The 26,848-nt window shown below is 47.3% G+C and overlaps 1 protein-coding gene across 1 annotated transcript in view; it reads right to left on the bottom strand.

The window, feature by feature from the left end:
- ERICH6B (glutamate rich 6B) overlaps window positions 1-26,848 on the bottom strand; it is a 52,321-nt gene that overhangs the window by 12,128 nt on the left and 13,345 nt on the right. The window contains exons 4-9 of the mRNA XM_055425994.2: window positions 20,944-21,018; window positions 20,267-20,305; window positions 16,879-16,970; window positions 9,600-9,736; window positions 7,279-7,340; window positions 1,791-1,966 (exon numbers count right to left, since the gene is read on the bottom strand). Coding sequence (XP_055281969.2) covers window positions 1,791-1,966; window positions 7,279-7,340; window positions 9,600-9,736; window positions 16,879-16,970; window positions 20,267-20,305; window positions 20,944-21,018 — 581 coding nt within the window. The remainder of the gene's footprint in view (window positions 1-1,790; window positions 1,967-7,278; window positions 7,341-9,599; window positions 9,737-16,878; window positions 16,971-20,266; window positions 20,306-20,943; window positions 21,019-26,848) is intronic.

Raw genomic sequence — 26,848 nt, 5'->3', positions numbered from 1 at the left:
TCTTCCCAAATACCTGCCAAGCACTGGGTCTTTTTACTGCCACCATAGTTTTGCCTTTCCCATAATGTCATTTAATTGGAATCATACAATATGTAGCCTTTTTGGATTGGCTTTCTAGACTTAGTAATACAAATTAAGTTTCCTCCATGTCTTTTCATGGCTTGATAGTTCATTTCTTTTCAGCACTAATATTCCATTGTATGGATAGACCAGAGTTCATATACACATTCACCACACAATTGCTTTTTGATACAGATTTTAAATTTGTTAAGGGAGGGACCTACATATTATATATTTCCTTTCCTCTACTCCCAATCCCACCCAATTGCTTACTGTAGGCCCTGCAAAGAGAAGTGTTTCAATGACAGTGATCCCAGTTACAGTCCTGGCAAAGCTGTGATAAACCACACACTCAGCTGTGCCTCGTGTATATGGGAAGTATTTGTCATGTTTGTGTTCACGTTGTGTATTGGTCCTGACTGACAGCTCTCTGAGGGTGTGTGTATATGTCCCACCTGAAACACGCCCAGCACCCCCACCCCCAGTTCAGTTGCTCAGTCATGTCCGACTCTTTGTGGCCCCATGGACTGTAGCACGCTAGACTTCCACGTCCATCACCACCTCCCGAAGCCTGCGCAAACTCATGTCCTTTGAGTCAGTGATGCCATCCAACCATCTCATCCTCTGTTGTCCCCTTCTCTTCCTGCCTTCAGTCTTTCCCAGCATCAGGGTCTTTTCCAATAAGTCATTTCTTCCTGTCAGGTGGCCAAAGTATTAGAGTTTCAGCTTCAGCATCAGTTCTTCCAATGAATATTCAGGACTGATTTCCTTTAGGATGGACTGGTTGGATCTCCTTGCAGGCCAAGGGACTCTCGAGAGTCTTCTCCGATACCACAGTTCAAAAGCATCAATTCTTCGGCACTCAGCTTTATTTATAGTCCAACTCTCACATCCATACATGAGTACTGGAAAAACCATAGCTTTGACTAGATGGACCTTTGTCAGTAATGTCTTTGCTTTTTAATATGCTGTCTAGGTTGGTCATAGCTTTTCTTCCAAGGAGCAAGCATCTTTTAATTTCATGGCTGCAGTCACCATCTGTGTAGATTTTGGAGCCCAAGAAAATAAAGTCTGTCACTGTTTCCACTGTTTTCCCATCTATTTGCCATGAAGTGATGGGACCAGATGCCATGATCTTTGTTGTCTGAATGTTGAGCTTTAAGCCAACTTTCTCATTCTCCTTCTTTTAGTTTTATCAAGAGGTTCTTCAGTTCCTCTTCGCTTTCTGCCATAAGGATGGTGTCATCTGCATGTCTGAGGTTATTGATATTTCTCCCAGCAACCTTGATTCCAGCTTGTGCTTCGTCCAGCCCGGCATTTCACATGATGTACTCTGCATATAAGTTAAATAAGCAGGGTGACAATATACAGCCTTGATGTACTCCTTTCCCAATTTGGAACCAGTCTGTTGTTCCATGTCTGATTCTAACTGTTGCTTCTTGACCTGCATGCAGATTTCTCAGGAGGCAGATAAGGTGTTCTGGTATTCCCATCTCTTTCAGAATTTTCTACAGTTTGTTGTGATCCACACAGTCAAAGGCATAGTCAATAAAGCAGTAGATGTTTTTCTGGAACTCTTTTGCTTTCTTGATGATCCAAGGGATGTTGGCAATTTGATCTCTAATTTCTCTGCCTTTTCTAAATCCAGTAAATCCCCACCCCCACCACCAAACAAATTAAAAAAAAAAACCCTGGACAAAATGCAAACACCAGGGCACTGCCACAGTTACCTTAGTCTTGCTGTTGATCCAGTCCGTATCTAGCTCTAACGTCTTCGTACGGCGAACACGACGACGACGTTTCTTGACTTCTTTCTCTGGCTCCTCCTCCTCCTCCTCGTCTTGTGGTGGTATACTACATAAGTGAAACGTGAAAGTGGTCTCTCCAGTCCTTTGGCTAAGTAAGTCTTTGGTAGAAAAGAGAAAGAAATCTTATATCTATTTCTCCCAAGGAACCCAAAGAGAGTTTGAAGAGTTGGGACAGCGGCCATATTTCCCCAAGCTCTCTCATTTTTTTCCCATTCATTCTTTCATTCCACACACAATTATTAAGGGCCTGTGAGGTGCCAGCTCAGTGTCTGATGCCTGACACCACGGTGAACACTGCCCAGTCCAGACTTGGGGATTCGAGGGGTGACACACCAGCCACATGCCAGTAACAAGTGAGGCTGCTGAGTCTGGTAATTTAAAAAAACAGGCTAAAGTGAAAGTCATAAAATAAAAGGAAACATACCTTAAGCATGCTATTTTAACTTAAAACACAAATGTAGACTATTTTAAAATTTTATTTTTAATGGGAGGACATTGCTTTCCAATGTTTTGTTAGTTTCTGCTGTACAACAAAGTGAATCTGCTGTATGGATACATATATTCCCTCCCTGTGGAGCCTCCCTCCCACACCCCCGTCCAGCCACTCTAGGTCATCACAGAGCACTGAGCTGAGCTTGCTGTGCTGTGTTAGCAGGTTCCCACTAGCTAGCTATTTTATACATGGTAGCTAACACACCATTTTTAAGTGCAGGACTCTGTGATCACATTTGCTCAAACCCCATTCATAATTTATTATCTATCACTTTCAATTTTGGCAATTTCTACATAGTCTGAGTGCAGGATTGTAGACTTGAAAAAAAAAAATTCTGTATAGCCCTCAGCCTTTTCTGTATGTTTGGTGCACGCCTAGTTCTAAGCAGTATTTGTAAAGGTATTACTTTCTTATTGAGTCTTCTCAAAAGCATTCCACTTAGTTTTCACAGCAGCAGCAAGTTTCTTTTTAATCTTCATTTCGGTCCATTTTTATAACTATTGGATTTTGGAGAGCAGCAGCAGCAAGGACTCTTCCCCGGGGGTTGATCACCAGGGGGCGCCGCAGTGGGAGGCGGGCAGTCAGTATCAGCCAGGATGCTCTTCCCCGCAAGGGGGCCGCTCCCTCCGCAACTAGATTTGGGGGAGGTCAGTTAAGAGAGCTTGGTTGTCCCACCACTGGGGCCATCACAGCGCTGGAGGAGGTGTTGGAGAGGACGTGACAGCTTGTTGACCCGGGAGCTGGACGGGGCACGGAAGTCTCCCCACCCGCTTCCTGGTCCTTGGAATGTACGTTCTGCCCACGGTTCCCACACGGGGAACGCTTTGCAAGGATGCAGCCTCGCGGGGACTGTGTTGTTGAGCCCACCTGGATGGATGCATCCCTGAAGCCAGGTAAGGCCTCCATTTAAACTTTAAGAGTCTGGCCGGTGGAGGTGGAAATCTACAAGTCTTGCGCTGCCGGAGACCTGCGCACGTTGGGTCTCAATTCTCTTGCTTTTTCAACCTGCTGCCTACTGCCTCTCAGGTCTTTCCTTGCCCTCTGCTGCTGCTTCTTCTTGTTCAGTTGGTCAGTCGTGTCCAACTCTTTGCGACCTCTTGGACTGCAGCGTGCCCAGTCCTTCACTGTCTCCCGGAGTTTACTCAAACTCCTGTCCATGGAGTCAGTGATGCTATCTTACCGCGGCTGATTTAGAATTTTACCCCAGGAACTCTGAGGTTGCCAACACAGAGGGCAAGGTGCCATCGGAGCTCACAGGGACCCTATCCAGGCCTGGAGGTTGTGCACAACGGAAATTGTCTCTGGTTGCCAGGTGGAATTCCTAGCATAAGTGCTGCGTTGTTGAAGGCTAGCATGACACCAGCTTAGTAATAACGGGTGACTCTGGAGAGACAGGCAGGGCTAGGTCACTCCTTTATTCCCTCACTCAGGAAATATCCGTTGTGCTCACGTATGCCAAAAGCTGCCCTAGGTACTGGGGGTGGCACGTGCCTGCTGCCCGTTCTAGTAGGGGAGATAGACACTACACAAGTGAACAGGTGAAAGCTTCACCTGCTGGTGGCTAGGCGTGCCCCGAAGAAACAGCCAGCGGATGAGAAGAATGGAGAACGATTGTGTGTGTGTGTGCACACTGGTTTGTAAAGGGTAGCCAAAGAAATAGTTTCTGAGGAGGTGACTGTTCAGCAGAGACCTGAGTAAAGTGAGGGAGCAAGTCACAAGGATATTGGCATGCAGAGTGTTCTAGCCAGAGGACCACACGTCCAAAGGCCCTGTGGCAGGGAGGCCTGCTCCTGTGATGAATAACAGAAAAGCCAGGGTGTCTGGAATGGACAAGAGCGAGGGCCTTTGAAGCCACGTGGGGAAAATGTGGAATTTTCCTGGAGGGCCAGGGAAGTGTTTTGAAAAGATTTTGCCGGAGAGAATGTGAAGAAAGGACTGAGAAAGGGGAGGATGGGAGTCAGGGACACTGGAGCAATGAAGGTGTCTGAGGTGGTGTCGGTGATGTCCGAGAGGTGTGGGGTGGGGCTTGGGGAGAGGAGCACACGGCACGGCTGTGTGCCCCTGAGGAAGGGAAGGAGGCCGCTCCTTAGAGCTCAGAGAGGAGCTTGTCCTCATGGAGATGAGGGGAGAGAGGTGGGCGGGGACAGAGTCGATGAAAGTGCTTTGTGAGAGGTTTGGACTCAGGCCTCAGTCTCCCTTGGAGGAGCCCTCCTCCAGTGCTTCCTTCCAGAGTGGAGGCGATTTGTCCAGGGGGGAAGTGGATCTGAGCTCCGCTGCTCTCCCTGAGGGTCAGTCAGAAAGGAACAGAGAGCATTCCTGAAATGGTCACGGTAACAAAGGACACGGATATGCTCACTCTTTTCCGCTGTCAGAGGCTAGAATCACGGATTTTCAGGTTTGTCCTGTATAACCAGCTCTGTCTTTAATAGGGGGAGGTGTTAGGCTGCCTTTCTGAGCCTCAGTTTCCTTAAAGTGGGGTCAGGCTGGCTGCAGAGACCCATTAGGTTCCTCTGAGGCGATGCTGCTTGGAGGCTGCTACCCGGAGACGGGCCGCAGGCCTGTGTCCTTCACACGGGGAGCTTTGGGGTCTAGTGGCTCATGACACGTGCTGTGTAGTATCTCCCACTTCTTTTCACCCACAGGAGAGGCCGTCTAATTTCAAAATGCAGGTATCCTTGTTTTAAAATTCAAGATTTCAGGGACTTCCCTGGTGGTCCAGCAGTTAAGATGCTGCACTCCCATTGCAGGGCTCATGGGTTTGATCCCTGGTCAGGGAACTAGAACCCCGCATGTCAGGCAACCAAAATAAATTAATGATGGATTTCAGGACAGTGGCAGCCGAGCATTAAGAGCAAACACAGGGCCCTAAGTGTGGGGGCCTGCGTACCTGCACAGCTCACATGCCTGTGAAGCCATCCTTGGCTTGGAAATCGGACGGTTCAGAGACAAGGGGCTGCCCGCAGCAGTCATTCTATAGGAGTTAGGTCAGGGGCATGTACTTACCGGTATGGGAATGGGAGCGCTTCTTGAGAGGGAATCTGGGGCTTTGTCCTGGCTCAGCAAGAAAAGGCACCGTGATGGGTGAGGTGTGTCAGTTGTGGCTGTCATTGCCAATTCTATGTCAGTGGGATCTGGTCATCTCAAAGATGTTCCAGCTGGTGGTTTGGAGTTTCTGAATTAAGTAGCCTGGTAGCTTAGGCTCTTGGCTCAGACTTTTTGATTAGACTCACAAAGCAGGCAAATCCATGATTGGCAAGTCTTAACACCTGGACCTCCAATGCCTTTCAGTTCAGTTCAGTCACTCAGTCGTGTCTGGCTCTTTGTGACACCATGGACTGCAGCACGCCAGGCCTCCCTGTCCATCACCAACTCCCAGAGCCTACTCAAACCCATGTCCATTGAGTCGGTGATGCCATCCAACCATCTCGTCCTCTGTTGTCCCCTTCTCCTTCCGTCTTCAATCTTTCCCAGCATCAGTTCAGTTCAGTCGCTCAGTCGTGTCCGACTCTTTGTGACCCCATGAATCACAGCACGCCAGGCCTCCCTGTCCATCACCAACTCCCGGAGTTCACTCAAACTCATGTCCACAGAGTCGGTGATGCCATCCAGCCATCTCATTCTCTGTCGTCCCCTTCTCCTCCCGCCCCTAACCTTTGCCAGCATCAGAGTCTTTTCCAGTGAGTCAACTCGTCGCATGAGGTGGCCAAAGTATTGCAGTTTCAGCTTTAGCATCAGTCCCTCCAATGAACATCCAGGATTGATCTCCTTTAGAATGGACTGGTTGGATCTCCTTGCAGTACTAGGGACTCTCAAGAGTCTTCTCCAACAGCACAGTTCAAAAGCATCGATTCTTCGGCGATCAGCTTTCTTCACAGTCCAACTCTCACATCCATACATGACCACGGGAAAAACCATTGCCTTGACTAGACGGATCTTTGTTGGCAAAGTAATGTCTCTGCTTTTTAATATACTATCAAGGTTGGTCATAACTTTCCTTCCAAGGAGCAAGCGTCTTTTAATTTCATGGCTGCAATCAGCATCTGCAGTGATTTTGGAGCCCCAAAAAATAAAGTCTGACACTGTTTCCACTGTTTTTCCATCTATTTCCCATGAAGTGATGGGACCAGATGCCATGATCTTTGTTTTCTGAATGTTGAGCTTCAAGCCAACCTTTTCACTCTCCTCTTTCACTTTCATCAAGAGGCTTTTGAGTTCCTCTTCACTTTCTGCCATAAGGGTAGTGTCATCTGCATATCTGAGGTTATTGATATTTCTCCCAGCAATCTTGATTCCAGCTTGTGCTTCTTCCAGGGTGCTTTCAAATGAGTCAGTTCTTCGCATCAGGTGGCCAAAGTATTGGAGTTTCAGCCTCAGCATCTGTCCTTCCAGTGAATATTCAGGACTGATTTCCTTTAGGATGACTTTGAAGTGAAGTGAAGTTGCTCTTTGTGACCCCATGGACTGTAGCCTACCAGGCTCCTCCATCCATGGGATTTTTAGGATGCCTTTAGTATCTGGTAAAGGGGCTATTTCTTTCTTAAACTTTGTGTTAATGACTTCTTAGAACCTCCCCCAATACAGGTTAGATGGCTTCTTGTGTGGTCCCATCTATCCCCTTCCCACCAAAGCATTAACTTTTTTATATGCAAATTCCCTGCTTTCCTGTTTGTCTTCACCTCCTGCCCTCCCTCCTACACTCATCACAATCAAAGGATAAGCCCCTTGAAGTCCCAGACCGTGTTTGGCTTGCTCAGTATTTTAATCCCTGGCTGCTGAGACTTTACTGGCCCAATAGATGCTCAAGTGAGGGAACAAGTATTTCTGCCTCCTTGAGGGACAGAGGGGAAGGCAGGAGACAGCGAGATGCACCCAGGAGAATCAGGTAATGGGATGGGAAATGGGGAGAGGAGTTCTTACTTTCACGCTTCCTCATAATCCAGTAGATCGTCTCCTTGTATTTTTCAAAATTTTTCTTCAACCTGAAAGGAAGGTGAATCGTCTTGAAAAGCTGAGACCGAATTCGCGTTTACATGTCATGCTACATGGCAGACAGAGCTGGGGCCAGCTCCGTCGTTTCATAGGTGGAGACTGGGCTGGATGGCTCTGCCTTTGCAACCAGCTTTCTTCCAGTCTGTGCTCAGGAATAAAGGCCCAGCACCTGGTGCTGTGCGTCCCTCCTGACCTTTAACTGGCCTTCAACCTGGGCACCTGGGCTGACCCTGGATCTTTCCAAATGAATTCAGTGGGGTTCCTCTTGGGAATGAAGCCAGGGTCGGGAGATCCAAAGCCAGCCGAAGTGGATTCTATGAGTTCAGCTCGCGCAGGTTGTTTGTTCTGTGGTGTGTGTGCTTGTGGCCTGTGTACATTTCAGTAAAGCGTTATTTGGAAATAGCTTAGAGAAACAGCATTATTTGTGACCCGGATACAGACACCTGAAACTCCTTTGCACTGAGTAGGAAACTTTCAAATAAACTCACTCAAAAATGACTCACCATGAAAGCCACATTAAGGCACAGCTCTTCAAAATGATCAAGCCTTCAAGCCTCCTCTCATGTCAATATACAAAGCGAGTCGTCCTGGCATTTCGATGGCTGGGACTGTTTTCCTGCCAAATAAGGGTGGTCTCCGGAGACAGCAGCCTTTCCTGGTTCTCAGATCAGAGACCTTTTGAAAGGGAATCTGCCAGAAGGAGGGAGCTTCCAAGGCTTAATTGGATCTGAGCAGAGGGCCTTTGACATGGCAGATTTTAAGTTCTCGATTCGAAGTCCTCAAAGAGAGTGTAATAATTTAACCCCGAGCAACCTCAGGAAGCAAATACCGTCTGCTGGAAAGGGCTTGACTGTTTTGCCTGGTGTAAAGGAGGTTTAGTGTCTGTACGTTAGAAGCTATTTGCAAGTTGAGAATGAGCTCTTCATGGCCCATTTGTGCCAAGGGTTCTTTGTTTTATTTGCAAGCACTGTGAATGGAATTGAAGCAGTTACCTAGCCTACCATCACCTGTGAAAGAACAAGGAGGAAGAGGGTGGGGTGAAGCCTGTCCAGGCTGACAGCAGGATGCCAGGTGCATGCAAGAGTTAAATTCCAGTGAAGGGATCCCTCCAGAGGCACCCAGTGCCCTGTGGGGAAGTTTCTTTACTTGGTTCTTTGCTCAGCTTTGCAAGCTAATGGAATCCTTACTAGCCTTGCTAGTAAGGGTACACACTACTGTATAGACCAGTACACAGTAGGTGTGTTCATTGGGTGCACTTAGGTTAGAATGAGCCTTGGTATGGGCTTAGACGAGAAAGAAGGGGGAGAAAATGTAACCTAGAATGTAGGATAACCTATAATGGTGTGATTTGGGATTTTTTTTCTTGTTTTATGAGGATCTGAAAACTTGGGTGTTCTTTGTATTTTACATCGTGTATTTAGTCTTCCCTTTTCCTAGAGAAGCCTTAGGGGTCTCTGGCCCCAGGACTCTATTGAACCCGAAGCAGAAGTTGCTGGCAGTCAGTCTCTCGCTGATTTTTTGGAGTCTTCATTCACCAACGAGGTTATGCATGATACCCCATCCCCCACAGCCTGTTCCTCAGAGCCCCTGCCAGAGAGTGCCTCAGATGCCTGACCGTGTACCTTGCTCACCAAGGCTTCTGACAGCTGGATAAGTGAAAATCCAGGCTTCCTTGTACCACAGGCTGGATGCATAGATGGGGTTCTGGTCCATTTTGTGACTGGGGTCATGCCAACTGGAAAGATTTGGTGCCAGCAGCCATCTGCAATAACTTTATCGCTCCCCAAGCCCCTACCATGACTCCCAGGTCAGTGATGTGTGGGGCTTTTCCCCCTCAAGGAGCATGGAGAAGCAATGGCTAGCCTAGGATGAAGCTAAGCAATTTCTTGGGAAGATGCCCATGAGCTTGATTCAAAGGCTCAGGGGTCTGAACCTTGCCTCCCAGACTTTCATACAAGTTCACGGTCCCTTCAAGACTTTTTCTTGCCTGGGATTTCCAGCCTGTGTCCCTGCTCACCTTTGATGCTATCTTGCACATCCCCTGTTGATAGATTTATTTGCCTTTGAGTTTTGGCAGCCGGATCTTACCCTTGTCCTTTGTCTGGCTTGTGCCAGCTCTTTGACTCAAGGAAGCTTCTGGACCCTGGCCTTCCTCTGTGCTCTCATGGCCCAGTTAATACTTTTCTCTGCCACTAGCTTTGGTCTCCCTGCACCCAGTGACCAACAGTTCCATCCCTCTTGTCACTTACAGAATCCCCAGTTTCCTTCTGGTTTCACCCTCCAGATGACCAGTCAGGGGAATGGTAATATCCTCCTCCAGTTCATTGCGAACAGCCATTTCTTTGAGCACGGTCCTGAACACTGACTGATAGGTGACGGTTGAAACCTGCAAAAGAGTTACTCTTTAATGTATATAAGTCTTCTTCATCTGCCTCAATATTTGTTAGTTTTGTTTTCATTGCTTTATTCCCCACCTGGCACCTTGCTTTCGTTTTGTTTTCCAGTTTGTGCTTTAGTTAGTTTTGTTCTTAACTGGTAAATATAATTTTTGATTTCCTTTGTTTGCTGGGTCAATCTACTGTATTTTACTTTTGTTGGACTGCTTTGACTTTCCTTATGGGTGTATATGTATATATGCATATTCCATTATTTTAATTATTATTTGCCTGATTTTGTGACTGCCATTTGTTTATCTTTGGTTTCTTGGTTTGGGGTATTTGTTTTAATCTCACTTAATGCCATAACACACTACTTGTGGAATCTTTGTTCCTGACCAGAGATCAAGCCCTGAGCCTTTGGAGTGGGAGCATTGACTCCAAGACCCTAGACCACCAGAGAACTAACCCTAGGGGGTATCAAATAGTGAGAACTCACACAAAGGAAACCACCTGAAAACAAGACCTGGCATCACCCAACCACCAGTAGCACCCTGTGCACCCTCACCTAAACAACAAAGAAAACAAAAATACAAACCAAATAATTAGCAGGCAGGATTACCACCTCACTCAGCCTTGCCCATCAGAGGAAAAACAAACAAACAAAAAACTCAGCACAAATCTCACCCTGTACGAAGCTTACACAAACCACTGGACAAACCTTACAAGGGCAGAAGCCAAAAGAAAGAAAGAATTCAACCTTGAAGTCTGGGAAAAGGAGACCTCAAACACAGTAAGTTAAAAAAAATAATGAAAAGACAGAGAAATACTAAACAAATGAAGGAACAAATTAGGAACACAGAGGTCCAAATAAATGAAGAGGAAAAAGAATTCAGAATAATGATAGTAAAGACGATAAAAACCCTTGAAAACAAAATGGAGAAAATGCAAGAATCAATTAATAAAGACCTAGAAGAATTAAAGAATAAACATACAGAGACAAACAACACAATTACTGAAATTAAAAATACTTTCAGTTCAGTGCAAAAGAATCAATAGCAGAATATCTGAAACAGAAGAACGAATCAGTGAGCTGGAAGATAAGTGGTGGAAATAACTTCTGAAGAGCAGAATAAAGTAAAAATAATGAAAAGAACTGAGGACAGTCTCAGAGACCTCTGGGACAATATCAAATGCACCAACATTCGAATTATAGGGGTCCCAGAAGAAGAAGACAAAAAGAAAGGGTATGAGAAAATTTTTGAAGAGGTTATAGTTGAAAATTTCCCAACATGGAAAAGGAAATAGTCAAACAAGTCCAAGAGGCACAAAGAGTCCCATACAGGATAAACCCAAGGAGAAACATGCCAAGGCACATACTAAGTGAACTAACAAAGACTAAACACAAAGAAAGAATATTAAAAGCAGCAAGGGAAAAGCAACAAATAACATACAAGGGAAACCCCATACATTATCTTTCAGCAGAAACTGCAGGCCAGAAGGGAATGGCAGGATATATTTAAAGTACTGAAAGGGAAACATCTACAGCCAAGACTATTGTACCCAGCAAGGATCTCATTCAGAATTGGTGGAGAAATAAAAAGCATTTCAGATAAGCAAAAGTTAAGAGAATTCAGTACCACCGAACCAGCTTTACAACAATTGTTAAAGGGACTTATAGAGTCAAGAAATACAAGAGAAGGAAAAAGAGCTACAAAATCAGTTCAATTCAGTCGCTTAGTCGTGTCCAACTCTGCGACCTCATGAATCGCAGCACTCCAGGCCTCCCTGTCCATCACCAGCTCCTGAAGTTTGCCCAAACTCATGTCCATTGAGTTGGTGATGCCATCCAACCATCTCACCCTCTGTCATCCCCTTCTCCTCCTGCCCTCAATCTTTCCCAGCATCAGAGTCTTTTCAAATGAGTCAGCTCTTTGTATCAGGTGGCCAAAGTACTGGAGTTTCAGCTTCAACATCAGTCCTTCCAGTGAACACCCAGGACTGATCTCCTTTAGGATGGACTGGTTGGATCTCCTTGCAGTCCAAGGGACTCTCAAAAGTCTTCTCCAACACCACAGTTCAAAAGCATCAATTCTTCAGCGCTCAGCTTTCTTTATATTCCAACTCTCACGTCCATACATGACTACTGGAAAAACCATAGCCTTGACTAGATGGACCTTTGTTGGCAAAGTAATGTCTCTGCTTTTTAATATGCTGTCTAGGTTGGTCAATGGCATGCCACTCCAGTACTCTTGCCTAGAAAATCTCATGGATGGAGGAGCCTAGTAGGCTGCAGTCCGTGGGGTCGCTATGGGTCGGACACGACTGAGCGACTTCACTTTCACTTTTCACTTTCACACATTGGAGAAGGAAATGGCAACCCACTCCAGTGTTCTTGCCTGGAGAATCCCAGGGACGGGGGAGCCTGATGGGCTTCCGTCTAAGGGGTCACACAGAGTCGGACACGACTGAAGTGACTTAGCAGCAGCAGCAGCAGGTTGGTCATAACTTTCCTTCCAAGGAGCAAGCATCTTTTAATTTCATGGCTGAAATCACCATCTGCAGTGATTTTGGAGCCCCCAAAAATCAACCCCAAACAATTAAGAAAATGGCAATAGGAACATATATATCAATAATTACTTTAAATGTAAATGGATTAAATGCTCCAACCAAAAGACAAATCATACTGGCTGAATGGAATCAAAAACAAGACCCATATATATGCTGTCTACAAGAAACCCACTTCAGACCTAAAGACACATATAGTCTGAGAAGGTGGAAAAATATATTCCATGCAGATGGGAAACAAAGCTGGAGTAGCAATCCTCATATCAGACAAAATAGACCTTAAAATAAAGAAGATTACAAGAGATAAGGACGGACACTACATAATGATCAAGAGATCAATCCAAGAGGAAACCTGCAAAGGGACCGCAGAATGAAATAGCCTGAAATCTGATTCCCTAATGTGCCAGATGAGATTTCAACATGTTATTGGAAACAGTGGGAACAGCAGGATGACTAGCAATATTTGTTCTGAAGATTGTCTCCACAGTGGTCACACCCTCTTCTCATTCCCAACTTCCCTTAAGAATTTTTTTTTTTAATAGTAGCATACCAAGAAATCTTTTGAGAGCATAAAATTACCTTCTCCTTCCAAATGTAGAGAAGGCTCTAGAGCATAAAATTGCATCCATGGCTTGACAGCATAAGGCTTTTTTAGTTCCTGGAATGACCAAGTTCTCAATGGTTGGTTATTTATCGTATCATAAATAACTGTGAAGGATAAGAGTCTTCAGGAAACCAGGGTAGTACCTAGCACATTCTTGTAGTGGATGATTCTGTCTGTAAGGATTTCTTCCAAAGTAATGACACTGCAAGCTACCTTTTAATTTTGTAGATTTGTTCATTCAATCTCAAGTCTGTGAAGTTAACCAGGACTGACCCATAGGTTGGTCTTCACAAGAGTTTCTTTCTTCGGCTCCCTTTTGGTAGAAGGTGAAGTGTGACTTGCTGTCCAGAAGAACTGCAGGTCATCACATCGCCCTCCTCACTACAGGTTGAGGTTGTTATGGAGCTTGTCCTGCATCTGATAATGTACAGTCTGCCATTCACTTATAAGCCTCCTAAAGTAAGCGGTGGGGGCGGCTTCCCTGGTGGCTCAGTGGTAGAGAGTCCACCTGCCGATGCAGGAGACAGGGGTTCAACCCCTGGGTTGGGAAGTTCCCCTGGAGAAGGAAGTGGCAACCCACTCCAGCATTCCTGCCTGGAAAATTCCATGGACAGAGGACTGTGGTGGTCTATAGTTCATGGGGTTGCAAAAGAGGCAGACGGGACTTAGCGACTAAACAACTACAACAAAAGGAAGCGGGCGGCCCACAAATCCGAAGACGCACGTGACCTGGGGCAGATTCAAGAATGCAGCTTGCTTTTGGCTGGTTTTTCCAGGTTGTGGAAAAGCTGGGGTGTCTCAGGACTGACTTGCTTGATTCCCAGCCACACCTCTTCTCGTTGCTGGTGTTCAGTTAATTAAACACAGAGGCCATCAGACTGAGGACTCTCTGAGGCCATGGTGCCCCAAGTAAGCAAACAAAAACCTAAGCCTGTAAATGCCTCAAGCCTAAGAGATCAAAACCCAAGGACAGCCACTCACAAGCAGCTTTAAGCTTTAAGCCAGTCAGTCAATGATTTCCTTGCTCTGCAGAAGCCTTTTCTGTCTCTCCTCAGCTCCTGTTGGCCAAGGGCTCTTAGCCACTTCCGGTCTGGTACTGCCTGATTCTAATCATACAGGCTCAAATGAACTCTTCAAATTTTTAATAGGCCTCAGTTCATCTTTTCATACTGGAGTGTATCTGTGCTTCAGGGCGGATTGAGGTGGAGGCTTGTGGTCCAATGTTCCTGCCTCTAAACTCTTTATTGTTGACCATTCCTCCCTTGAGTTGGAGCAATGACCCAATTGCCCAGGCCGGTCTTTCATGAGTCCTTTTTTTTTTTTGATTTATTTTGTATTTTATTCTTGGCTGTGCTGGGTCTTTGTTGCTGCCTGAGGGCTTTCTCTAGTTTCCGCGAGCAGGGGCTACTCCCTAGCTGCTGTGTGCAGGCTTCACTGCGTGGTGGCTTTTCTTGTAGAGTGTGGGCTCTGGGCATGCGAGCTCAGCCGTTGCAGCTTGGTAGTTGTGGCGCTTGGGCTGGGTTGCCCCGAGGCATGTGAGATCTGTCAGATGCCACCGTCAGAATAACCACGGTCTAGGTTGACGGCTGCCTCCAAGTCAAAGGACCTCAGCTACGTCTCTCCCGTGGGCATCTCAGTGGTTTCTGGAGCTCCCCCTCCCAAAGGCCTCAGAAGTCCACACAGACAAGTCTTCAGCTTCAGGTATCATGTGGCATTGATGCCATTCCTTCTGTCCTGCTCTGGCTCTGCTTGGCCACATCTGCCGCCTATGGGATTTCTTGGAGAAACGGTGCTTTTCAGGTTATACTGTAGCTGGGCCACAAGTGCTGCCCCTGTCACTCACCTAAGTGTCTGATCTTTGGAGGCCAGGTGGTATAGACAGCAGGGGGTCATGTCCCCTCTCTCTGTGCCATACTTTGTCACCTGAGCCAAGTCCCTGAGATGGCGAGGCAAGGTGTTTGTGACTGGGGCTCACGTGCATAGGCTTTGTGTCACCCAGAACCCTCCCAGCATCCTATCTCATCCAGAGCCTCGCACGGCTCCATGGGAGGGGTCCCCTTGGCTTATGGCTGCAGCCCTACCAGACACACAGAACCTCAGTTGACAAGTGCACTGAAGGTTTTTGAAAAATTTGTTTCTAATTAAAACAATTCCTTTTGATTTCAATTCTTTACAAAAAATCTCTCTAAAATGCCTGAGTTTACTTTCCTGTCTTACTATATTCAGTGCCGTGAATCTAAGTTCAAGTAATCCCTTCTCCACTGTTTGACATGGTAATTCAGTATTTGAAAAAGCAGTAGGTTTTTTTCTTATTAATACAGGCTTCTCTGGTGGCTCAGATGGTAAAGAATCTGCTGCAATGTAGGACACCTGGGTTCAGTCCCTGGGTCGGGAAGATCCCCTGGAGGCAGTCATGGCAGCCCACGCCAGTATTCTTGCCTGGAGAATCCCCATGGACAGAGGAGCCTGGTGGGCTAGAATCCATGGGGTTGCAAAGAGTCGGGCATGGCTGAGCAAAAACACTTTTGCTTCTTATTAATATAAGTGTATAGGAGCATGTCTGGAAAGTGAGGAATTTAGGGCTAAATAAGAGCTGAAATCAGAGAATTTTTTTCAATTAAAATAAGAGCAAAAACTAAATGCCTCGGTTATTTTTCCCCCCTTTTTAAGTTCAGGAAAATGTATCTGCTTAATTTTGAGTTTCAGAGACACAAGCTCTCACTTTTGTGATTGTAGTTAGTACCTACAATCCTGAGAAAATTTCTCAGCTATAGTGGAAAGGATATATAACCTGAGTAAACAGGTGTTGGAAGCCTTGGAGGTAAGTTGAGACAGGAAATTATAGCCACCAAGCTGCATTGGCAGGCAAAACATTTGTGCAGTGAAGACAGTACAAAACTTTCTGTAGATGTGAGACTTATTCAAGTTTTTGGAACTTCCCACGATGTCTCTAATTGTTGGATACAGCTGGGAAAGGACCACCATTAAACTTCAGGGCTTGTTCTGTGCTGCTTTGAAAAGTGTGGGAGCAGGACTCAGATCTGTGGGATATGCTCCATTGCTCTTTTTTGCGGTGTTGGCACTGAGGATGCTGTCGTCTGAAGTTTCCGTCTTCTGGGCTGCTCCATGCTTGGTCCTTCAGTTGGAGATGGTAGGCTTTTTTGGGGGCTTTGGTCTATGCTTGTTGGGGTTTCTGATTGTTGTCTTTTCAGGAATATACGAAGCAAAAAGAAAACTCAGAAACTCACCGCCATGTTTTTCCTTGGATCTCATGGTCCCCTGACAGTCTGCCTTCTTTTCTCTGTCTTTTAAAAGCTCCTTGTGTTTGTTTTCTATATAATGTCTAGAATTTTAAGTGGTATGTATATGTGTGATAGTCGCTCGGTCGTGTCTGACTCTTTGCAATCTCATAGACTGTAGCCCACCAGGCTCCTCTGTCCATGGAATTCTCCAGGCAAGAATACTGGAGCAGGTTGCCTTTCTCTTCTCCAGGGGATCTTCCCGACCAGGGATTGGACCCAGGGATCAAACCCAGTTCTTCTGCATCGTGGGCAGATTCTTTACTGTCTGAGCCACCATTGCTTAGTGGGAAAATTACATCTAGTCCATGTTTCAAGGATCTAACTTCATGTTTACACAAGGTTTCTACAAAGAGCGATTTGCCCTGATCTATTCATAAGTATCTGGGTAGCTTGTGTGTTTTGTTTTTAACTTTGCTGCCTTCAAAAGCAATCTTGAGGGGGATTTATTCATGTTACTGAATGCAGGGCCTTGTGGTGTCATCCTTGGCTTTCTTTTGACCCTTTTTGGATTAATGTGTGTCATTTACACTTCAGCTTGTTTTAAGAGAAGCTCTCTGGGCTGTGATAACAGCGGAGCAATGCTGTGACTCCCAGGGCTCAAGATGCAGTGTCCAGCTGGCCCCCGGGCCACCCTACCCGAACATTCAGAGCCAGTGTTCCCAGTTTTTAACCAACTTACTTCGTCTTCGAAGACCTCATCACCTTCCAGTGTGCCGATGGGGTCTTTTAAAACACGATCCCAAAAGCTCTCTTTGTAGTCAAAGTCCGTGGCTTTCAATGGTGGAAGGCATGGCCAAAGGAGAGGCATTTGGAAAAGGAGCCGAAATGACAAACAAAAACAAAAAGAGAAACAGATTTACAGCATTTACACCTGACTTTTTAACTACAAATGCATAGGTCATCAATAAGACTTTAGATTCATCAAACCACTTAAAATTTGACTTGGAGACATTAGTAAAACAGGAATGAAAGGGTATCTCAGTGGCAGATTTAGGAAAGTGTGTGTTTCTGGTGGTCAGGGAAGGTGCATCTGACAAAGTGACATTTGAGTGAGTCCTGCACGAAGCAAGGGAGTGAGCAGGCAGATGGCTGGGGAAGACCATCCCTGGCAGGAGGCAGAGGAGGTGCAAAGGCCCTCAAGTGGGAGGGAGTGGGAGCATGTTGAGGTATCTGACAAACTGCAGGAGGCACAGCATGCGTGGGGGGGAGTGAGTGAGGTGAGCTGAGAGGGCCAAGGCCAGCTCATGGAGGAGCTTGGAGGCCCTGGGGAGGACTTTAGACTTTATTCCCAGAGAGATTCTGAGTTTGATTTTGTCTTGGAAATCCTGAGAAATATTCCTATCTCCCGTCAGTTTTGTCAAAAATTGTCCATCTCCAGAATTGCAGATGGTTCGTAATTGCTAATTAAAGCGTAAGAGATGAATCCCCAAGTCAGTGAGCTTAAAAGAAAAAAACAAGTCTCTGGGAGATAGCAGATGCCTTTGTTCTCAAGGTCAGCCACAGCCTGGTGACGCTGGGCCAGGAGAGGGGCTGGAGACCTCCAGTGTGGATGGGGTGCAAATTGAATGGAGGAACGGATAATTACAACTTGGGCCTGGATTCCCTGCTCCGGGAAAGGTGTGGATCCTGAGGTGGAGCTGGGGGGACAGGGCTCATACACGATGATTGGAACCCTGGGGAAATTATGGTGGCCTCTGTCTTGGCTCCAGGATGACACCAGCCCCTCCTCGCTGGGCAATCCAGAAAGCCCTGAACATCTGCCGGGGGTGGCGCTGGGCTGACTGAGTCTGTCTGATGTGTGTCCCTGTTGGGTCTCCGGGGGTGGAGAAGGGCGTTCTTTGTGATCTCCATACACGATATCTCTGCACCGCCTCCGGACTTTGGTTCAGTAATGGAAACGCTGACTCCTCTGGGCCCCTGGAGGGATGGTGAGCTCCACCCAGCTGGATCTGCCTGTCCTGACACCAGGCCAGGGGCCTCTCTGCCTGCAGACCTCCCAACCCAGCCTCGGCTTGTTCCTGGTGGAAACCTGCCTCATTGCAGGGGCCCCTGTGTGGCCAGTGTACCCCCTTGCCCCCATGCTGGTAGTTCTTTCCCGCCAGGTCCTCCTTCCAAGCACATACCCTCTCCACTGAGGGGCTCAAAACTGGCAAAGGCAGGGGCCCTTCTGGCTCCATTCCAGATCACTGTGTGTCCCCAGACTGTCCACCTGGAGAAGTTTCTTCTTGTTGAGAAAACCTGACGAGAATCCATGGGGATTCAGGCAAGCCCTCAGGAGAAGTAGTGGAGGAGCTGGTAGAACGCGAGCCTGGGGAGGCCAGGTGCAGAGCCCCTGAGTGAGGGTCTCTGAGGACGTGCCTGCTGGATACAGAGGAGAGGAGCCTGCCTCTGACCCTGCTATCTCAGCAGCTCCCTGTGATTTGTCAGTGCCATCTTTTAATAGGCTTTATTGAATAATAGACACTTAATTTGAGAGGGGGGAAAGAAGTAGGTGTTTGTCAAGGGAAGAAGGGGACTTGGAGGAGGAGAAGGAAGGGCTTTAGTCCTAATTCACTTTCCCTTTGGGAATTTCTGTCAACCTCTGCCTTTGTTCTAGTGGGATTATCTTCCCTCGAAGTCTCTCCTATGGGAGGACTGGGGAGGCAGGGGAGGTGTCAGATCAGGTTCCCGAGTGGTGGCCCTGTTACCCAGGGCCTTCCCAGTGGGTCCCTCAGCCCTTTGCACCCTGGGCCCCTCCTCCCTGTAGTGGGGACCACAGGGCTTATCTTCAGGGCTGCTCAGGGGACCAGCGCCAATGCGATGGAAGCCAGGCACACAGCTCTCCCTGGAGCGGGACGTCTCTCCTGGACTGATTACCAACCAGTCTTAACTCCTCTCCACCCAGTCAATGGCTCGCCTCTAACAGCTTTCTTTTTCCTGACGCCTCCTGAATTTGGGAGTCCTGTGTGTTTGCCCTGCAGGGCAGATCCCCACGTTCTAAGCCAGGACACGGAGGAGAGAAGCAGTAGGCGACTGCCCCCGGGCCGGCTCAGAGAAGTGGGCGCAGGGGTGAAACTCGGGCCTGTTGTCTGCTCCTCCACCCTGCCTGTAGGAGCTGCTGCCGGGAGCTTGTGAGAAACGCGGACCCTCAGGCCCTGGACTCAGAGTCTGCGTTTTAACACAAGGCCTGGGTGAATGCTCTGCACATGAAAGTCTGAGCAGCACTGGTCTACCCTGGCTCTCTCCTCTCTGGAAATGGAATAAGATCAAGAAGATTCTGGAGTGAGAAGGAGTTTGTTTGATAAGCCACCTGTGTGAGTAACCCTGCTCCTCCCTGACCCCATCCCAGCAGCTCACCATCCCTCCATTCTTTCCAGTCAATAAAAGGATGTGTGCGTGCTAAGTCATGTCCCACTCTTTGCGATCCCATGGACTGTAGCCTGCCAGGCTCCTCTGTCCATGGGACTCTCCAGGCCGGAATACCGGAGTGGGTTGCCACGCCTGCCTCCAAACCATAGAATAGGTCTGTTTAATTGTAGGACTTTGGTGGAGCGATGTGTCCAAATTGATTCTGCCACCAAAACCCAACCTTCTCCCCTGTCCTTCTCCCTCAGAGGATTCGGCTATCCCCTCCTTTAATGAAAACTGAATCAGGTTCTAAGGGTACCATTTGAGGGGCTCTAATTCATTCCCTGCCAAGGTGCCATGGAATGAGTCTGTCTGGAGGGACCCACGCATCCCAGTTAAGCCCTGCTGCCCAGACTTCAGAGAAGCTAGTAATTGACTGACTGGGCCCTCTTGAAAAGTGGGTTTCTCTATACAGACCTTGAGTAGAGAGATGGACTTCTGGACTGTTCCCAGGTCATTCTTTCTCACTCCCAAGACCCTCTTTCTGCTTCTATCTCCCTTCTTCAGTTAAGGACAGGGAAGCACATCCAGGTTCATGGACTGTGTGCCCAGCACTTCCCTTGATTCTCTCTAGGACTCAGCATTGGCCATACCAGCAAGGCACCCACCCACCCGGGGGGCACCATTCCCAGACACTCTGCAGGGAGCAGGAATCTTTGGTTAGGTTATGTGAGACTCACCATCTCCTGCCACTTGGGGTTCTTCACTGGGAACAAAGGCTGAAAGCAAATAGGAAAAATGATTAATAGGAGGTGGAATGGTGAACTCTTCACCCTTAAATGTCTGGAGAGGCCAGGGCGGAGACTGCATATTCTAGGATAAGAGGCTCCCGTGATTTCAGCAGTTGGAGCGGTAGCTTACGCTCAGCACACGGATACCCCTCCTTTGGTTCACGGTTCATCTTTTCCACTAGAGTTTATGTTCTGAGAGGGTAGGATAGCTCTGTCCATGTGAAGATGGATATACTACTGCCAAGTACACAGTAGGTATACAATAAATAGAATTTCATACACAGTAGATGTCTTGGAATAAATTGAGTATGGGTAATCCATTATCTCCCTTTCACACTTTAGTGGTAAATAGTATTTCCTCCCCTTTCAAAACTCAATTTTAACTCACAATTAAAAGCATTTTACCCTTTGGTCAAGTTTCTTCCCTGAGCCTTGACATCAAGTTCTAGAAATAAGGGTTTGGCCCACTGACCTTCATGAAGGCTGCCCTAGTCTAAAATGATCACACGAGGACTCTCTTTGGCCTGGGGCATGCTAATTCTGTGTTTCTCACGATCTCCTAGATGGACCTGAAGCTTCCACGAGTCATTTAAAATCATCGTAAAGTTATAAAGTTAAAATGATACCTTGTGACTCAGACTTGAAGGTGGTCAGCGTCACTGTTGATTCTTCCCCTCCTGGAGATCTTGATTTTGAAAGTACTGTTAAAAGACAGAAGATGATGGCCACTGACAGTTTTAACCTTTTACTTTTCAGTGGGTTCATATTGGACAGTTAGGGTCTGAGGTTCTTTCTTAGCACCCACAGTTGATCCACAGAGGATAAAACTTGGGCTGGAGGCCACTGCTGGGATATACTGGATGCTTCCTCTGCCCATATCCTTCTCTTAGCTTTGCTGACTTACTCTGGGGCTGCAGTAAACAGTGGCTGGGAAATGCAGGCCCTCTTCTTGTCTGGTCAGTTAGGGTCTCCAGAACAGAGAAGATGGCTGGGGAAACCTGAGGGATATTCCTCCTTCTATAGGAACCACAGAGCCAAGTGGCTTCCAGGCCGTATAGGCTTATAATGGGGTACACCTGACGCTGAAGGAAGTGGGTGTCTCTGGTGTTCTGTGGTCAAGAGCTCCCGGAGAGGAGCAGAATGAGGGCCAGTGGGGAGGCCCGGCGGCCTGGCTAGTACAGATGAGTTATGCCATGAGAGGCTACTGTAGTTTTTGAGAACATTCCTAAAGTTCTTGGTTGAAAGTGAAAGTGTTAGTTGCTCAGTCCTAACTGACTCTGCAACCCCATGAACTGTAGCCTGCTAGGCTCCTCTGTCCATGGGATTTCCCAGGCAAGAATACTGGAGCAGGTTGCCATTCCCTCCTCCAGGGGATCTTCCTGACCCAGGGATTGAACCCAGGTCTCCTGCATTGCAGACGGATTCATTACCATCTGAGCCAATGTTTTCTAGAATTTTGTGATCCCTGCTCCTTTTTGCCCCCCTGATCCCTACCTGTCCGTCTTCCTACTCTGCACACGGGTGTACACACACTCACGCACACACACACACACACCTTCCATTCCTAATAGTAGGGAGGAGCACTCTGCTTCCCTGCTCATGGGAGCATTAGGATTTGAGCCCTGTCTGTGGACATGGATCTTGTCTATGGATGCAAAGCCTCCCTGACAAGGGCAGGATCCATACTGCCAGCCCATCTGCTAAGACTGAGCCCTCCATAGACAGAGAGCTCTCTGACTTCTGAAAAGTGAAAGTGAAATTGCTCAGTTGTATCTGACTCTCTGTGACCCCATGGACTGTAGCCCACCAGACTTCTCCATCCAGGGGATTCTCTGAGCAAGAATACTGGAGTGGGTTGCCATTTCCTTCTCCAGAGCATCTTCCTGATCCAGGGCTCGAACCCGGGTCTCCCTCATTGTAGGCAGTTGCTTTACCATCTGAGCCACCAGGGAAGTCGTTCTCCGACTACTAAGAACAAGCATTCTACCATGCATGGCTCCGGCTGTTGGGACCCACTTCTTTTTCTTAACCAATTTTCCTCAAGCTGCCTTGTTCTAGCCCTTCTGTGCAGATGGGGAGGCCAGGTCTCATTTTCTTATTTTGTGTGGCGGATTTTCGAAGGCACTTATTCTGTCTCAGACTCACATGTCTTCCAGACTTAGTGCCCTCGTTTGCTTCAGCAGTTCTCTGTGGCGATGTTATCTCCAGGCTGGCCTCATACCAGCTTCTCCTCTGAGTTCCAGCTAGTCCACTTCTGGTCCCCATAGAGGGTGGAATCCTTCTAAGTGAACAGCGCCCTGGGGGTGCTTCTGTGGTGCCGGCTGGAGAGGACTCATCTCCCTCTACATAACCTTGTAGTTTTTCTGGTTATATCAACCTTCTGGCCGTCTCATCAGTCATCCTCTTGACTTATGGAGCCTGTGGTTGAGCATATCATCTAGAGCAGACAGGGCTTTCCCCCCTTGTCCTTCTCCTTCCTGTGTTTTTGGGCCTATTGCTGCTACTGCTAGCTATAAGCAGGGTCTAATCTAAATGAGCATTCTGTTTTATTTAGCCAGTCCTGATCCAGTGTTTCTGGCTGTCAAGATCTTTCAGAATCTGATCACATTATCATCATGACTCAATCGCTTCCAGTCATGTACAAATATCAGTGTTCTTTCTACATCTGTATCTGAGTCTGTGATAAAATACTGTGCTGGACGGAGCCCTGTGGATCCCAACTGGAAAATGGGTGGACTCGATCCTTAAACAGATTCTTCGGATGCTTATTCCACAGCGGTCATGCCGTCGTGATCATGATGCTCCCACCTGGTGTTGCTGTCTTGTCTATAGAACATCAGGAAGGTTCTGAAAATGAAACATGTTTTGGAACTCAGGCCTCCTGCTTTGCCACAGCTCCTGATTTAATAACCTTGTCAAAAAGTGACGTAAGAGCCAGCATCACTCGATCTGTTCTTTTTTCTTAAAGTATTTGTTTATTTATTTACGGCCGCACGGCGTCTTTGTTGCCACACGGGCTTTGCTCTAGTCTCGGCTGGCATGGCCGCACTTCGTGGCCGTGTGTGGGCTTCTCATGGTGGCGGCTCCTCCTGTTGCAGAGCACGGGCTCTAGGCAGGCAGGTTCAGTAGTTGTGGCTCACGGACTTCATTGCTCCTCAGCATGTGGGGTCTTCCCGGACCAGGGATGGAACCTGTGTCCCCTGCATTGGCAGACAGATTATTAACCACTGGACCACCAGGGAAGTCTTTGATCGGTTCTTACTGATTCTGTGCTGGCGCTTCCTGGTCATTTTGCTCTCAATATTTGGCCCAGGTTGATCACATACTGTTCTCCATGTGTACGAATGTCTGCATACAGCTCCTTGCCTACCAAGACTGTCTCTTGAGGGAAGGGTGCACCCTGTCATCATCATATCTGATCTGGAGTCTGATGAGGACTCAACAGCAGTTTCACAAGCATGTAACAAATATTTATAGGCGCTTATTGTGTGTGGGGGGCACCAAGTTTGGAGGATTTCTACCAGCGGGGATATAATGCTCTGTGTTAGAATTTCTGGTATACTTTGTTTACGTCCCTGCTCTGTGCTTGGCGGTGTAGACACCAGGGGCCATAAACAGTCGTTCCGGTCCTCTTCCAGCCTGCTTCATCACCAAAGCCATGAGGCATTTCTGGTGCCTTTAGCATGCCTTCCGTGTCAGACTGCCACTCTCTGTAGTAATAGGTTTCAAGGATTTATTTATCTGGGTGTTATACCTCTGTGTTTGTTTCAAAGTGCTGTTTATAGAGCACTTGTTATTTTATATGTAAAATGCTGTTTCTGGTGCCCGGGGCTGAATTTGTTGTTCAGTCACTAAGTCCTGTCTGACTCTGTGACCCTGGGGCTGTAGCATTGCCAGGAGCCTCTGTCTTCCACGATCTCCCAAAGGTTGCTCAGATTCATGTCCACTGAGTCAGTGATGCCATCCAACTACCTCATCCTCTGCTGCCCCCTTCCCCTTCTTGAGTCTTTCCCAGCTCAAAGTCTTTTCCAGTGAGTCAGCTCTTCTCATGAGGTGGCCAAAGGATTGGAGCTTCAGCTTCAGCAGCATTCCTTCCCATGAATATTCAGGGTTGGTTTCCTATAGGATTGACTGGTTTGATTTTCTTGCTGTCCAGGGGACTGTCAAGAGTCTTCTCCAACACCACAATTTGAAAGCATCAATTCTTCAGTGCTCAGCCTTCTTTATGGTCCAAATCTCACATCTATACACGACTACTGGAAAAACCATAGCTTTGACTATACAGACCTATGTTGGAAAAATGATGTCTCTGCTTTTTAATACACTGTTTAGGTTTGTCACAGCTTTCCTTCCAAGGAGCAAGTGTCTTTTAATTTCAGGCTGTAGTCATTGTCTGCAGTGATTTTGGAGCCCCAGAAAATAAAGTCTGTCACTATTTCCATTGTCTCCCCGTCTATTTGCCATGAAGTGATGGCACTGGATGCCATGACCTTAGTTTTTTGAATGGTGAGTTTCAACTCCATGAAGAGTATGGGGTTAAATAGTCCCTTAATAAAAAAAGGCTTTAAAAATAGGAATCTATCACCCATGAAATCCATTCTACCCTAGAGGTTTGCTGGTTCTTCAGCACTCTTGTGCTGAGAATCCTCTGGGGATCTTGTTAAGGATGCAGGCAGGGGTTGTGTTAAGAAAGCCTGGGAATCTGCATCTTTATAGGCAGCGGGTGCTGGGGATGCCCAATCCTGGATCCCGAGCACCATCACTGCCAACACTCACCTCCGCTCACCCCTAGGGACCCTCTGCCCCCACAAAACCAGTGCTTTGAGTTGCTTCAGCCTCAATTGTGTTTCTCCAACTAGTGGATGGGTGGCTTTTGCCCTGGGCTAATCAGATTCTTTTTTGCATCTGCCATGCTCAGGAACCCTTAGTGTTCTGTCCTCCAGCTGCAGGGGGACTGGCTTTCCTCCATGGCGGGGGTACGTCCCCATCAAACACGGAGCATCTTCCGTGTGTCACTTTCCTCCACCTTCTCCTAACTAGATTTGACCTCCTGTCGGAGCTCCGTACTTCTGGGGTTCCCCTTGCACCCCACTCCCCATCACTTCCTTTTCCACTCTTCACTCCTTCAGAGAAGTCTCTTAATGAGTCTCTTTGCTCCATTCCACTGGCCAGACACAATCATGTAGCTATTGCCAGTAAAATCTGTCCAGTTATTATTTGAACACTCTCCAAAAGATTGATTGTAAACCATGGGCAGAAGGGAAAAGAAAAACCTTCATAAATTCTAGGAAATTGCTTACTTTTCTTTGTGTTCCAATCTCGGTTGTAGCCACCACCCCTCATGTCTCTGTAGGAGCCTGGGGTGTGACCTTGACCCTGGCTTAGAGGCTCAACACTCCACACCTTTGGTCCAGGCCACCAGCATCACAGGATCTGATCAGTAGGTATTGCTGTGGGTGGCCAGACTTGTGCTAAACACTAAACACATGTTGGGGACTTCCCTGGTGGTCCAGTGGTTAAGATGCCACACTTCATTGCAAGGGGCACCCCAGTTCCATCCCTGCTTGGGGAAACTAAAGATCCCACACGTCATGCAGTGTCATCAAAAAGGGACTCAGTAGTGGAAAGAGACTTGGCTAGAAAACATGCCCCTACAGTCCAAATGCACAGAGCACTTAAAACCTAAATTAGATCCAGACATGACTGGCTCTATAATTAAGCCTGGAGACTAAAAGGATCATGAATGAATATGGAAAATGAAATATTGATTTCCAGAGGGCCTCTCTCTGAAGGAAGGTGCCCAGTGGAGTGAACAGGCTCTGGTGCCTCCCTTCCCCCACCTCAGCCTCCCTCTATCTTCTTTTCCTATCCCACCTCCTTTCAAGCTTAGTATTGGCACTTTACAGGCGATTACCCAGTAAATGACTTCCAGAATCCTGCTTATGAATATTTAGATAAGCGCTCAGATTTTTTTTTCCAGCTATCACGCTTACTGACTCTGAAATGGTTCCAGTTTTCGGGGCTCCATTGGAGCACAAACCCTGACACAAACCCCACATGCACTGACTTAGCCTGTAAAACACTCCCCATCGCGTGCTGGCAGCCAGCACCCTGGAACTCCTGGCTTGTGTGGGCTTGCCTCTGCTGCTCCCTTCTGCCTCATAGGGTTTCTGGTTCCTAATTTCATTTAAGCCACATCTGAGCTACAAAATCGAGCAGGCACGGATGGGGGCAGGGAATTGAGGTTTCGGTTGGGAATCTAATTCACTGCTGCCATGACTACAGATGTGAAACTAATGTGTGAATCTGTGATGGATCAATCTCACTAAAGCTGGGTTTAAATTATTAATCATGGTGAGAGAAGATGCCGTTCAGGGGTCCATTCCCAGGATCCTAGGGCAAAGGGCCTTTGGGCTTAACTGGGCTGAGAATTAAGATCCTCAGTGCAATCTTGCCAAACTGTCTCTTGAGTGTCTCCTAATTGTGGCCACACAAATTCCTGCTATGGATGGTCTTGGCTCATTCGGAACC

Source organism: Moschus berezovskii, chromosome 13, assembly GCF_049115385.1.
Source record: "Moschus berezovskii isolate FMDL1 chromosome 13, NW_MosBer_1.0, whole genome shotgun sequence".
Taxonomy (NCBI): Eukaryota; Metazoa; Chordata; class Mammalia; order Artiodactyla; family Moschidae; genus Moschus; species Moschus berezovskii.
This window is presented reverse-complemented; position numbering and strand designations above follow the sequence as displayed.